General features: G+C 31.5%; 1 protein-coding gene across 1 annotated transcript; it reads left to right on the forward strand.

Moving 5' to 3' along the window:
• The first annotated feature begins 1 nt into the window (after nt 1).
• On the forward strand, nt 2–14,331 carry LOC146903571 (sister chromatid cohesion protein PDS5 homolog A-like). Its single transcript, XM_085737815.1, has 33 exons — nt 2–276; nt 1,077–1,280; nt 1,421–1,602; nt 2,067–2,193; nt 2,306–2,524; nt 2,758–2,974; nt 3,065–3,210; nt 3,311–3,453; nt 3,603–3,752; nt 3,834–3,882; nt 3,964–4,155; nt 4,898–5,080; nt 5,800–5,954; nt 6,031–6,157; nt 6,243–6,392; nt 6,486–6,542; nt 6,692–6,828; nt 7,245–7,362; nt 7,491–7,625; nt 7,710–7,906; nt 8,677–8,833; nt 8,925–9,071; nt 11,200–11,271; nt 11,344–11,937; nt 12,030–12,146; nt 12,246–12,325; nt 12,396–12,447; nt 12,556–12,642; nt 12,820–12,845; nt 12,985–13,041; nt 13,136–13,287; nt 13,418–13,809; nt 13,889–14,331. The coding sequence occupies exons 1-33, from the start codon at nt 157–159 to the stop codon at nt 13,937–13,939; spliced, it is 4,992 nt and encodes a 1,663-aa protein (XP_085593941.1). The 5' UTR covers nt 2–156; the 3' UTR covers nt 13,940–14,331.
• The last annotated feature ends 16 nt before the right edge of the window (nt 14,332–14,347 follow it).

The raw sequence follows: 14,347 nt of genomic DNA on the forward strand, positions 1-14,347 counted from the left end.
TAAAACCCTTTTTTTCTTCTTCTTGTCATATTTCTCTCTTGTAATTCGTTTTCTGAGTTTTGTTCGTTCATTCATTCGTTTCTCGTGTGAAACTCTAATTCATGAAAGTGAAAGAAGAAGAAGAAGAATAGTGAAACGACATCGTTTAAGAGAATTATGGCGGGTTCTTCTTCTCCTTCTTCGAAGGGTCATTACCTGCAGCAACTGAAGGAGTTAGGATCCAAGTTCGATATCATCGTTCCTACTTCCAAAGACTCTCTCATCAAACTCTTGAAGGTTTTCTTTTTCATCTTCCAATTCAATTATTTATTTATTTATTTATTTATGTAGCTAAGTTCTTTTAGGATATTAAGATTTAATGCATTCAATTTCGTGCTCTTCTTTTAAAACCTAGCTATAACTGTATGTATGTAGGTGTTAGTTAATTTACGTTATTAGGTTTTTCTTCAATTGGAATTAATAAATTACTATTTCTGGTAGATTTATTACTATTCTTGTTGTTATGAGCTCACACTTAAATGACAAATTCGATTCTTGAGTGGAACAATTCTTGCTAGAGGGTTAACACACAAGAAAGAAAGACCAAGCCTTTGATAAATCTTTAAGTTAGGTTAATTTTAGATACCAAGAAAATTAAGAGGGAATGGATACATATACTGAAATTTGCAGCTGAATCAGAAAGGAATGTTTGTGAATGAGGGATTAGTTGTTTATATGGAAATAGGCTCTGTTTGGATTAACAAGCTTCTCAATTAAAATCAGGTTTATGTTCATCAGTCATCACTTATGAAAAAGTCTGTGTAAGCTTATAGGTGTTTATCCAGTAGTTAAATGACAGAGTATTTGAAAGAGTTGAGATGCCACAGCTAATTTTTATTAATAAACAAGAAGCTGTTATCTAAAATATATACTTAGTTACTTAAGATTTTTTAATATTTTTATTTTTCCATTGGCATTTGTGGAGAATTCACTCAAATTGGCTCTTAGTGTTGTGAAATTAGTCTGTTATGAAGCTACTGTGTTTTTCTTTTCGCATCTATTAGTTCTTCTTACCTCAATGTTTTTCTTTCATGCAGCAAGCGACCACATACCTTGCTGAGTTGGATCAGTCACCGTTGACTACTACAAGAGATTCAATGAATCCCTTTTTTAATGCAATTGTTAAGCCAGAACTACTGAAACACCAAGATAAGGATGTCAAGCTTCTAGTTGCAACATGTATTTGTGAGATAACTCGGATCACTGCACCTGAAGCTCCTTATAATGATGAAATTCTTAAGGTGCCTTTCTTTCACTTGCTTATACTTCATTTTCATATTCACAACTTAAGGAATTATCTCCATTTTAGTTTGTGCCGAAAAAAGTTGGAACATTATTTATGATTATCCTCTGTACTAATCTATGTTAAATCTCCTTGTAGGATACCTTTCGGTTGATTGTGAGCACTTTTAGTGGTCTAAGTGATACCAGCGGTCCATCCTTTGGACGGAGAGTTGTTATATTGGAGACACTTGCAAAATATAGGTCGTGTGTTGTGATGTTAGATCTTGAATGTGATGATCTGGTGAATGAAATGTTCAGTACTTTTGTTGCGGTAGCCAGGTTTGTTCATTATAAAATCTTATAATTAATCGTCAAGTGTTTGCTATTATTAATTACTTATAAATATGGGTTACCCCCCTGAAAGTTTCTGCTATTCACTTGCAATATTGCAAACCCAGTATCTTGTTTTTTTCCCTCTCTAGTTCTTTTGTTCTTTTACCTGGTCGTATAAGAAATTAATAATGACAAATGAATTAAAGATAATTAGACAAACTATACATCTCTGCATACCTGGAATGTGGTGTTTTTGAGAAGCAAGTAATGTATTGCTACATACAGTCTCCACCTAGTTGGACAAGGCTTGATTATCATTCTTGAAACTTGACACTTTCAGACACTAAAATGAGAGCTAAGAATATATGTCCTAGCCATTTTCTTGTAGGCCAAAATTTCTATGCTTCTTTCTTGAAAAATTCCTCTTTGGATTAATAATTGTTAACCCATATATTTTGTTTCATTCTTAGAGATGATCATCCAGAAAGTGTCTTGTCATCCATGCAAACTATAATGGTGGTTCTCTTAGAAGAGAGTGAGGATGTTCACGGTGATCTGTTATCTATCTTACTTTCTACATTAGGCCGCGGAAACAAGGTATTTACTTTTTATAAATTCTTTTTCCTCTTGAAGGCAGATGGCTAATGCTTTTACTGCTCTAAATTCTATTATTATTTAAGAAGTGTGATTTTTCAAATTTTATTTCCAGGGTGTTACTATGGCTGCAAAAAGACTTGCCATGAATGTCATACAGCATTGTGTGGGAAAACTTGAATCCAGCATTAAACAACTTTTGCTATCGTTAATGTCTGGAGATAGCAAGCTAGTGAACAATCAAATTGAATATCATGGAATTATCTATGATCTCTATTGCTGTGCTCCTCAGATCCTATCTGGAGTTCTCCCTTATGTGACCGGAGAGCTACTGGTAATTGATGTTTTATTGGCTTTTAGCAGTGTCATGCATCTCCTTTGTTATGACCTTATTGCTTTTCTTTAATATACTTAGTTATGATTTTTGGAAGTTCTGAGTTTTGAAATGTATAAAGTTGTAATATCAGTCATTTGGGCATTATTAATTTTGTTCATGAGTTGGGTTAAATAATACTTTTTGCTCTCCTTTGATGTCTGGTTTCTCACTTGTAATCTGGAAATTTGTAGACAGACCAATTGGAAACCCGTTTGAAAGCAATGAACTTGGTTGGCGATATGATTTCTATTCCCGGAACTTCCATTCCTGAAGCATTTCAGCCTATATTTTCAGAATTTTTAAAGAGGTTGTCTGATAGAGTTGTTGAGGTTCGCATGTCTGCCATTGAACATGTAAAGAACTGTCTGCTGTTGAATCCTTTTAGAGCGGAAGCTTCTCAAATATTATGTGAGTGCAATAAACACAAGCATCCAGTTGGTCTATGTTTTTTTCTAATCTTTATGTTATACCTGCTGATTTTATTTGAGTTGAACTTAGCTGCTCTTTGTGAACGGCTGCTGGATTTTGATGAAAATGTTCGAAAGAAAGTTGTGGCTGTTATATGTGATGTGGCATGTCATGCCCTAAATGCAATCCCACTTGAAACGGTGAAACTTGTTGCGGAACGGCTTCGTGATAAATCTGTATGTATATCTCTAAATTTTGGTCTTCGTGTCTTTTTATCCAACCTTTTGTTGATTTGACTATGGTATCTTATTTGCTTTTTTTACTTTCCATTTGCAGCTACTTGTTAAAAAGTATACTATGGAGAGATTGGCTGAAGTGCATAGAGTTTTTTGTGAGAATAGCTGTGAAACAGTCAAAGTCAATGAATATGACTGGATTCCTGGGAAAATCGTTAGATGTTTCTATGACAAAGATTTCAGGTGACACACTTCTGCTGAATTCTTTAGCATCTTTGCTACTTCTTATTTCTATTTTTTCCTTTTTGGTTTGGCTTTCCAATTTTCATTTCTATTTTTTCATGTTAGATGCGTTCTAACCGTGTGTTTTTTCTGTTCATTTCATTATGCAGATCTGATATGATTGAATCTGTTTTATGTGGATCCGTATTTCCAGTAGAATTTTCAACTAGTGATATTGTTAAACATTGGGTTGAAATTTTCTCTGGATTTGATAAAGTAGAGGTCAAGGCTCTTGAAAAGATATTGGAGCAGAAACAAAGGTAAGCCTGGTTGACTTCTCTGGTTTCTCAATATCAATAATCAATAAAAATTTCATTTGTATGGTATTTCTCTTGGAACAGGTTACAGCAAGAGATGCAGAAGTATCTGTCTCTGAGGCAGAAGCATCAGGTATGTGATTTTGTAAGTTGGAAAGATGAATTTCTCATAGGGAATTTAACGACAATGGCATTGATTCTTATTTAAATGCAGGATAAAGATGTTCGTGAGGTCCAAAAGAAGATTCGATTCTGTTTCAAAGTAATGTCCCATTCCTTTGGTGACCCCATAAAGGCCGAAGGGAATTTCCAGGTTCTCGAACAGTTAACAGATGCTAATATTTGGAAGATTTTGGCAAATCTTGTTGATCCAAATACTAGCCTCCATCAAGCACGTGCCTATCGGGTAAAATTAATCAATGAATGATCGATATGTTTTCAATAATACATTTTTTTGGAAAATCATTGCTTGAAACTGCATATACATTAGTCGTCGAAGTGAGTGTGAGAGCTATATATTTGCACTTGATGCTCAATTCCTGTGATATATACAATTTACAAATATTTCCTGAACTTGGGTGCTTACTTTCTCCTTTTTTTTATTTCTGATTTTAACTCTTTCCAGTACTATCATTAATTGCCTCCAGGGATGGTATTGCCAAATACACTGGCTTTCTCTTGCCTTTTGACTATAGATTTGATTAATTATTCTTTCACTTTGCGAGTGTTATATTATCAACATTATAATCTTAACACAAGCCTGTATTAAATTATTAACCACTGAACTGGCAACTAGCTTAAACTAAAATTAACGTTAACGATCTTCAGAATCTGATACCACTACATCTGTCTCTAGATCTACTTTCCTGTAGCCGTTACGAACATTATTTCTAGGTGTCAATAAGATGAACTGCATAGATTCAGTGCTGTAATTTCAAACAAATCATGACTGTTAGGGGTCTGTTAGCTATACTCTAGTATTATACTAAGGAACACTATTACAAGTTTCAACATCTAAATTTTAGCCTTGTTGTTGTTATGCGTTTTTTAATAAATATTTTTGTAGTTGAAGAAAGAAATTGTACCTTGGACTTTGTTATTTGCCGATTGTGAACATTTTTGTTTATTTATTTATTTATTGTCTGCAGGATGATTTGCTTAAAATACTTGGCGTGAAACATCCTCTCTACGAATTTCTGAATACATTCTCTATGAAGTGCTCCTACCTGCTTTTCAACAAGGAGCATGTAAAAGCAATTCTTGAAGAAATTGTAGCTCGAAAATCTGCAGAGAATGCTCAGCGTACACAGTCTTGCATGGATTTATTGGTGGTAAGAGCATATCATTTTTAGGTCACTTGGACTGTTGCACGTAGTTCGTTAACATTTATCCATGAATTCTGGGACAAATAATGAATAAATAGTTTCCAGCTTTTGCTTATAATGATGTTGCAAATTGTGCTTTATGTTGATGCTGATTAATTGGTATTTGTGGACTTGGGATGATTGTGTATAGTAAGTGCTGGTTTTTCCAAAAACTGAAGCTGTTAGGAGAAGGGCCAGAAATGATTTTTATTTATATTTCTAATTCAGCCTCTTGAGAATTAATCAGCATCAACCTTTTGATTGTTTGGTAACTGACGTGGATCAAACTTTTGATTGTTTGGTCCCTATATATATATATATATATATATATATATATATATATATTGGAATACAAGTAACTTATTTTTTATATGTATGATAGGATGAGACTTAATTAATTGAAAGAAGCTTTGATATCCTAAGGGTTTGTTTGATATGTATGATAGGATAATCCCTAAATGCCTAAGCTGACAGGAAAAAGGTTATAGAATAGTTTTTAACAAGTGCCATTGTCATGTGTTTGGAATTTGGATGCTTTTAATTTTTCAGTATCCTTCTCTAATAACTTTATCCTCAAGTATTTCTGCTATGAAACTGTGGTGTGGTTTGCATCAGTGTGGACACAGATTTAGTATTCAAGAGAAAAATATTTTCTTATTTGAAAATTAACTTGTGATAAACCGCAGATAATTGCCCGTTTCTGTCCATTGGTTCTTAGTGGTAGTGAGGAGGAACTGGTGAATCTACTGAAGGATAATAATGATATTATTAAAGTGGGTGTTCTGAATGTTTTAGCTAAGGCTGGTGCTACTCTTCGTAAACAACTTTCAGCTACGGCAAGGTGCTGCTTTTAAAACTGTTAATCTTTTAAATCCATTTCCCTGTAGAATTTCTTATTATCTCCTTGTTTTACGCAGTTCGGTCGACCTTATATTGGAGAGGTTATGTTTAGAAGGCAGTCGGAGACAGGCAAAATATGCTGTCCATGCATTGGCTGCAATAACAAAGGATGACGGCCTCATGTCTCTTTCTGTTCTATACAAGGTTTCATTTAGTTGATTCGTTTATTTTAAACATACTCATTTTTTTTTCTTTTCCTTTCACTATAATTTTTGTCATATCTATACAGAAACTTGTAGATATGCTGGAAGAGAACACACATCTTCCTGCAGTACTGCAGTCTCTGGGGTGTATAGCGCAGAATGCAATACCTGTTTTTGAGACTAAAGAGAGTGAAATTAAAGAATTTATAACAAACAAGATTCTAAAAATCGATGGTGTAAGCATTTAAAATCCCGCTGAATGGTGTGCTTTATAAAAATAAATGTAGAAGTATTTGATTTTAATCTGAATGTATGCTTCTTTGTTTCAGAAAGAAGATCACACTAGAACATCTTGGGATGATAAAAGCGATCTATGCATGTTGAAGGTTGGTAGGACTTAGTCTCTTCTGTTTAAGATATTTAAGATACAATTTTGTTCTGTAGGTGCATTTGAAAATACATTGAGCTGGCTTCCCGGTTAACATTTTATTCTATGTTTCTCTTTGTGCCCCTTCTTTTTCTTTCTTTTCTGCAGATATATGGCATCAAAACCTTAGTAAAGAGCTACCTGCCTTTCAAAGATGCTCATGTTCGTCCTGATATTGACAGTCTTCTGGATATCCTTAGGAATATGCTATCTTATGGTGAAATGTCAAAGGGCCTGCAGTCAAGGTATGTGACCAATGGATCCTACAATTTGCCAAGTGAACACAGCACAAGCAAGATGAAAAAACAGATAACAATTAAGGAAAATAGGGTGCTTTTATGGATAGTAATGAAAATAGTATGATGATAGTAGAGTTTCTCTAACTACTCCCGGAGTAAAGTTCTGACACAACTCAGTGAGGAATCCTACTTTAGCCCTAAACAGAAGTTATTCCGTTATGCTCTAAAACTTACACGAGTTCCCCCTTTAAATACAAATAAAGAGAACATTCTATTATTTAACCCTCATGGGCCTTGTCATTTAATCTTAATGGACCACTTACTAATAATCTTCTTAAACTTAATTAACCACCTACTAATTACTCAAGACACCCTCTCATACTGGGTCCTAACACTATGCATTCATTTATGCCCGTTTGCAGTCCAGTTGATAAGGCCCATTTGAAGCTTGCTTCTGCAAAGGCTGTTATTCGGTTGTCAAGGCTTTGGGATCAATATATACCTGTTGATCTTTTCCACTTAACTTTACGGGTAACTCAGGTGGGCTTTTCTTCTGAGCGTTTATAATTTTTCACCAGTTTCATATGTAAAGGCAGAAATCAGTTTGATGAAATTTTCATTTCAATGTTGAAATAAATGGTTCTCATTGTCTTCTTTTGAGTTTGTAGACTAGCTTTCCTCAAGCTAAGAAGGTTCTTTTAAGCAAAGTTCACCAATATATTAAAGACCGTGTTTTGGATGCCAAATATGCATGTGCCTTCTTATTCAACATATTTGGATCCAAGCCACATGAATTTGCAGAGGTAAGTTGTTGCGTTGTCTTTTCCACAATTGCAATTTTTCCACTCTTTGACATTAATTTTTAGTTTTTGTTAATGTTAATGCAGGATAAGCATAATATGGCAGACATTATTCAAATGTACTACCAGGCAAAGGCACGACAAATTCCGGTGCAATCAGATGCAAATTCTTTTCCCATATACCCGGAATACATCCTTCCATACCTAGTTCATGCACTTGCTCATAACTCATGTCCCAATGTTGAGGAGTGCAAGGATGTTGGAGCATATGATAATATATACCGGTACATTATTACCCACTTAAGATATCTCTATGCTGAATCTATTTTTAGACACTCCTCGAAAAAAGTATGAAAAGACTCAAACTAATGAAAACCATTAACCTTGAATAGAAGGGATGGAGGCGATTTAGTTTACTTTTGGTAATTAATAATTATGGGGTCCTGTATAATGATTTTATGACTTGTATCAAAGGCCAAGTCTATGGTGCACAAGTGAGACAAGTCTTGCACCATGCACAAACTTGTTTTCACCATTGGTTCAAATGAGATATGATGAGACTTATTGATCCAGTGGTGGAAAACAAACGTGTGCATGGTGTAAGACTAATTTACTTGCACATCAGACAAAGTCTAAATCAAAATGTGTAATGTTAATATTTGGTTCTCATTAGTTTGAACTTGAGTAAAATGCCACATGCTTATTAAAATGAAGATTTTTAAAAAGTTTGCCTTTATGCATACTACTAGGCCTTACAGGATTATTTTCACATGCTATGGAAAGCTTATAAAAATCTTAATTTGGAATCGCACCTTAAAGATCTGCACGGGAGTCTATGCTCAGTGAAGGCTTTGGCTCTGATGCTTTCTTTTTATCTGATTTACTGACTTGTTGTACTTCAAAAATACCTGCTTATATGTTGCGGATTTGAAAGATGAACGAGGATTGCAACTGCACCTATACCTACAAATTTACTTTTTAACAAACCTCATAACATAGAATGTGTTGGGAATGTTAATTTTTACTAAATGTATATTCTGTTTTGACATTTTAGGCAGCTGCACTTAATACTGTCAATATTACTTCAAAGAGATGAAGGTGCTAAGTCAGAAGAAACTACTAACAAAGAAAGGGAAATTCTATCTACTATCATTTCCATCTTTCAGAGTATAAAACTTTCCGAAGATACAATAGACACCTCAAAGACAAAGGTTGGGAATTATTTTTTCCTTACTTGTAAGTAGTTAAACATTGCAAATTGTAATAGATTGTAATTTATATTTTTGGTGAGTGAATTTCCAGAATTCTCATGCAATGTGCGACCTTGGGTTAGCAATAACTAAAAGATCAGTGCAGAAGGATGTTGATTTGCAAGAATTGTCCCATTTGTTGTCTCTACCTCCAATGCTATACAAAGCATTTGAGAAGAAGGAAGGAAATGGCACTGTGGTATGCTCTTTTTTCATCTTTCCTGTATGCCAAGTATCTTTCTTCATATTGTATAATATGCTTTCCGAAAATTTCTTATTCTTAGATAGGATACCTTTTATTGAATTGAGATTGATTAATATCATTGATGTTACTTGCGTCATATTATTACCTGAATATGCTATTTTTATATTTTAATAAACCATTGATTGTTTGCACATTTAAGTTATAGAGTCTTGCTACTTCGACTTAACGTATGCTATCTGATCGTGTAGTTGATTAAATATGGCTGACGCTTATACAGTAGGATGGTTTTATTACGGGAAAGCATTTCCTTTCAATTATGCTTCATTTCATCTTATTGCTTGATGAATGTGCTCTGGGTGGTTTTGTTTAGATGCTTTGTCACATGTTGAATAACACTACCTTCTTTTAACTGAACAAGTTAGATGCCTTGAGTTAACCAAAACTGAATATGTTGTATTGTACTAGTCTTCACTCAGCTGGATGTATTCTTGAAATAGGCTGAACATCATCATCATCATAATAATAATAATTATTATTATTATTATTATTATTATTATTATTATTATTATTATTATTATTATTATTATTATTATTATTATTATTATTATTATTATTATTATTATTATTATTATTATTATTATTATTATTATTATTATTATTATTATTATTATTATTATTATTATTATTATTATTATTATTATTATTATTATTATTATTATTATTATTATTATTATTATTATTATTATTATTATTATTATTATTATTATTATTATTATTATTATTATTATTATTATTATTATTATTATTATTATTATTATTATTATTATTATTATTATTATTATTATTATTATTATTATTATTATTATTATTATTATTATTATTATTATTATTATTATTATTATTATTATTATTATTATTATTATTATTATTATTATTATTATTATTATTATTATTATTATTATTATTATTATTATTATTATTATTATTATTATTATTATTATTATTATTATTATTATTATTATTATTATTATTATTATTATTATTATTATTATTATTATTATTATTATTATTATTATTATTATTATTATTATTATTATTATTATTATTATTATTATTATTATTATTATTGAGGGGTAACCTTGGCGCAACTGGTAAAGTTGTTGTCATGTGACTGAAAGGTCACGGGTTCAAGTCCTGGAAACAGCCTCTTGTGTAAAACAGGGTAAGGCTGCGTACAATACACCAAATGGTGGGACCCCTTCCCGGACCCTGCATATGCGGGAGCTCTAGTGCACCGGGTTGCCCTTTTATTATTATTATTATTATTATTATTATTATTATTATTATTATTATTATTATTATTATTATTATTATTATTATTATTATTATTATTATTATTATTATTATTATTATTATTATTATTATTATTATTATTATTATTATTATTATTATTATTATTATTATTATTATTATTATTATTATTATTATTATTATTATTATTATTATTATTATTATTATTATTATTATTATTATTATTATTATTATTATTATTATTATTATTATTATTATTATTATTATTATTATTATTATTATTATTATTATTATTATTATTATTATTATTATTATTATTATTATTATTATTATTATTATTATTATTATTATTATTATTATTATTATTATTATTATTATTATTATTATTATTATTATTATTATTATTATTATTATTATTATTATTATTATTATTATTATTATTATTATTATTATTATTATTATTATTATTATTATTATTATTATTATTATTATTATTATTATTATTATTATTATTATTATTATTATTATTATTATTATTATTATTATTATTATTATTATTATTATTATTATTATTATTATTATTATTATTATTATTATTATTATTATTATTATTATTATTATTATTATTATTATTATTATTATTATTATTATTATTATTATTATTATTATTATTATTATTATTATTATTATTATTATTATTATTATTATTATTATTATTATTATTATTATTATTATTATTATTATTATTATTATTATTATTATTATTATATCTCCGATGGCTTTAATTAATGCAACTGAATCAATCTGGCAGGTAAGTGAAGTGAAAAGCTGGGTTGTGGATGATATCTCCTTGGCTCACTTTGAATCTCTTGAGCTAGAGATGGTATGTTTTATGCAACTGAAAAGTTACTTTTAAAATTTTGATAACCATGTAATTATGCTGCTTTTACATCAGGTTCAATCCCAATTAGTGGAGGATGAAGCTTCAAAGGACAATGAAGAAAATGTAACTTTGGGAGTGATGTTAAAGCAAATCAAATCTCAGGGAATTTGTGGCAAAAAAGTGAAAAAGATTAAGCCTGTGCCATCTGAAACAGAAAAGGTTGAAAATGATTTTGCTATCTTGAATATGGCCAGACAAGCTGACTTGGACAACTTGGGGTCATCTACTAATCTTGAAACATGCAATGGTCATGAACATTCTTTAAGTACGAAAACACTGAAGGTTCCGGAGCATGCTACAGGTCGAAAAAGAAAAACTGATGAAACAACACCTGCTCCAGTGTCTAAACGTAGTAGTTCTTCCTCTGCTCATGGTAAACCAAGATTATTAACTACTACGTTAAATGCATCTCGTAGAGTTTCAGGAGAAAATTCCCCAGGAGAAAATTTAAGGTTGGATGCAGAAATTAACCCTGATACAGATAGCGAAACTATGGAGAGAATAATGGTCAAAGACTTGTTGGTGTCCTCATTAAAACAAAAATTTAAGGGTTCTGAAAGCCATCATAACGATGAGTCGAATAAACATCATGATTATGACATGAAGGTACAGACCTTACTCTGCATTAGACTCTGCTAATATAGGATGTAATTTCTCAATGTAGACTTCCATTTATTTATTTTTTGTCTCTGATGCAGAGTCCTGACGATTTGGAACAAAGTGAAAAGACTACAAGTAATAATTCCAAGAATTCCAAGTCACCTACATGTTTTAGTAAAAAGACTAAAAGAAAACGTGTTGCAGGATTGACAAAGGTAAACTCTATTTACAAGCTTTTCCACTTTCTGCATTTCATAGTTGTGTTCCTGCCTGTCTCTTTGGTCATTTTGTTTGATTTGGTTTACCATCTACAGTGCGCAGTGAAAAGAGGAGAAATTGACAGTGAAGATCTAATTGGTTGCAGAATTAAAATTTGGTGGCCTACGGACAAGAAGTAAGTGATTTTGAAAACCTTAATTTCTTTTCAAATGTAGTTCTCATGTTGATGTATCAATGTTTTACAGGTATTATGGAGGCACTATTAAGTCTTATGACTCTTTAAAAAGAAAGCATGTGGTAAGCTAAATATGATTAACTTCCCTCTGAATTCAGCACAAAGATTTCCTGCTTGCTATCTGTTTGTTATTTACAATTCTGATACACGTTACTGATGTCATGTGGAAGATATTATACGATGACGGGGATGTAGAAATACTCCGTTTGGAAAGGGAGCGCTGGGAGCTTTTGGACAAGGGTCGCAAATCTACTAAGGTTTCCATTTTTCCTTTAGTGCTCTTCCTTTCTCTGAAGTAATTGTTCATTTTTCATTTCCACTAGAAGATATCAGTTATGATTACTTGTTCATTTTTCATTTCCTCTAGAAGATATCAGTTATGATTAATTAAAATCAGAATATCTGATGCATTTTATTTTTGAATTTCTTACCAGAAAATAAAACGCTCTTCACTTGAAACGTAAGTATTCCGTTAACAAATTAGTCTTTATTTTAGTTGATTGTTGAGTTGTGTCTACACTGGCTACTTAACTTTGTCTTATACCCTATTTGGTATGCTGTCTCCATTTCACGTACTGATGTTTTATATTGCTCTGTAGTTCTGGGCACAAACTTAATGGTTCAAGTGGCTCACCAAGTAAAAAGAAAAAAAAGATGTGAGTTGAAACAGATGAGATTGTTATTACACATCTTTGATTTGTTTTTCTTTTCTAAATTCTAATCACTATCATTTGTATACCTGCTTTATAGAGTTAATGGTAAACAATCTCCAAGCAAGCCTGCAAAACCTAGAAAAAAGTATGCATCAAAAATTGATTTCTATCAAGAGGAGGCCAAAGAGACTTCTGAGATATCAAATCCTGAAGAGACCATGATCTCTAAAGCTGATGAGACAGACTCAGGTAATGCATCTTAAAATATATGATATGGGTCACTATTAGATTGATAATATGGTTTAGAAATGAATGTTACACCCATGACCTGTGCTTCATTTTTATTTCATCTCTATTTATCACCAATTTTATTTGCTAGGTGGTTCAGAAGAGGAACTGACAGCAGTGTACAATGAAATCACAAAAAAGGGGAAGAAATCTAACAAGGAAGTAAGATCAGTTCCCAGAAGAAAGCGGTTCAAGAAAACCAAGAACTTTCGTCATATTGGAGAATCAGACGATGATAAGCGGGATTATAATGAGAGGATTTCTGAAGATAGAGAGAGTGTCCCGCAATATAGCTCAGAAGAGAAGAAAGTGGATGAATCATCTGAAGGGGAAAGTGTTCATGGTGAAGAAGAATCAGAGTCTGAAGGGGAACAAGATAAGAGCGATGTGGGGGATAGTCCTGGAGAAACGGAGAAATCACATATTGAGCCATCAAGTCCTGATGATGTCAGCATTGCTGAGATTTCTGACGACGTTCCTTTGGTAAATAACTAAGCCTTTGCATAACTTGTTTATTTTATTGTAATTGCTCTAAGCTCATTGTTGAGAATGACTGATTCAGATCAAATGGAATTGTCGGATGGGGAAGAAAAGCTCAGGGAAGGTGCGGTGAGCAGTTTAACAGTTGAAGCTTGTTTTTTGTCAAGATAGTTGCAGAGGCGGTGCTGTAGAAATACAGGTGTCGATGTGAATGAAGATGACTGCTGAATTGGGGATCTATAGTTATTAACATACTTATAAATATGCTTTGCACATCTTGTTGCAGTCATCCTGTAGAATGTAAAATTACACTGGTCATTCCATCGTTCAGAAAGGAGAGTTTGAAAGGTTTTATAGGGGTGTGTTTATGCTAAATGACCTTTTGTTAGTACAGGTGATAGGTTCAGCATATGATTCATTAAGGTGTTGACATAGATGATATAATTGACCGGGACAAAATCAACAATGTGTACAGATATACGTGGGGATAACTGCATTCATATATTTCGCATATTTATGTTTATACCTCTTCAGTGTTAAT

The sequence above is a fragment of the Medicago sativa genome, chromosome 8, assembly GCF_051527215.1.
Source record: "Medicago sativa cultivar Bolivia chromosome 8, Bolivia_mono, whole genome shotgun sequence".
Lineage (NCBI taxonomy): Eukaryota > Viridiplantae > Streptophyta > Magnoliopsida > Fabales > Fabaceae > Medicago > Medicago sativa.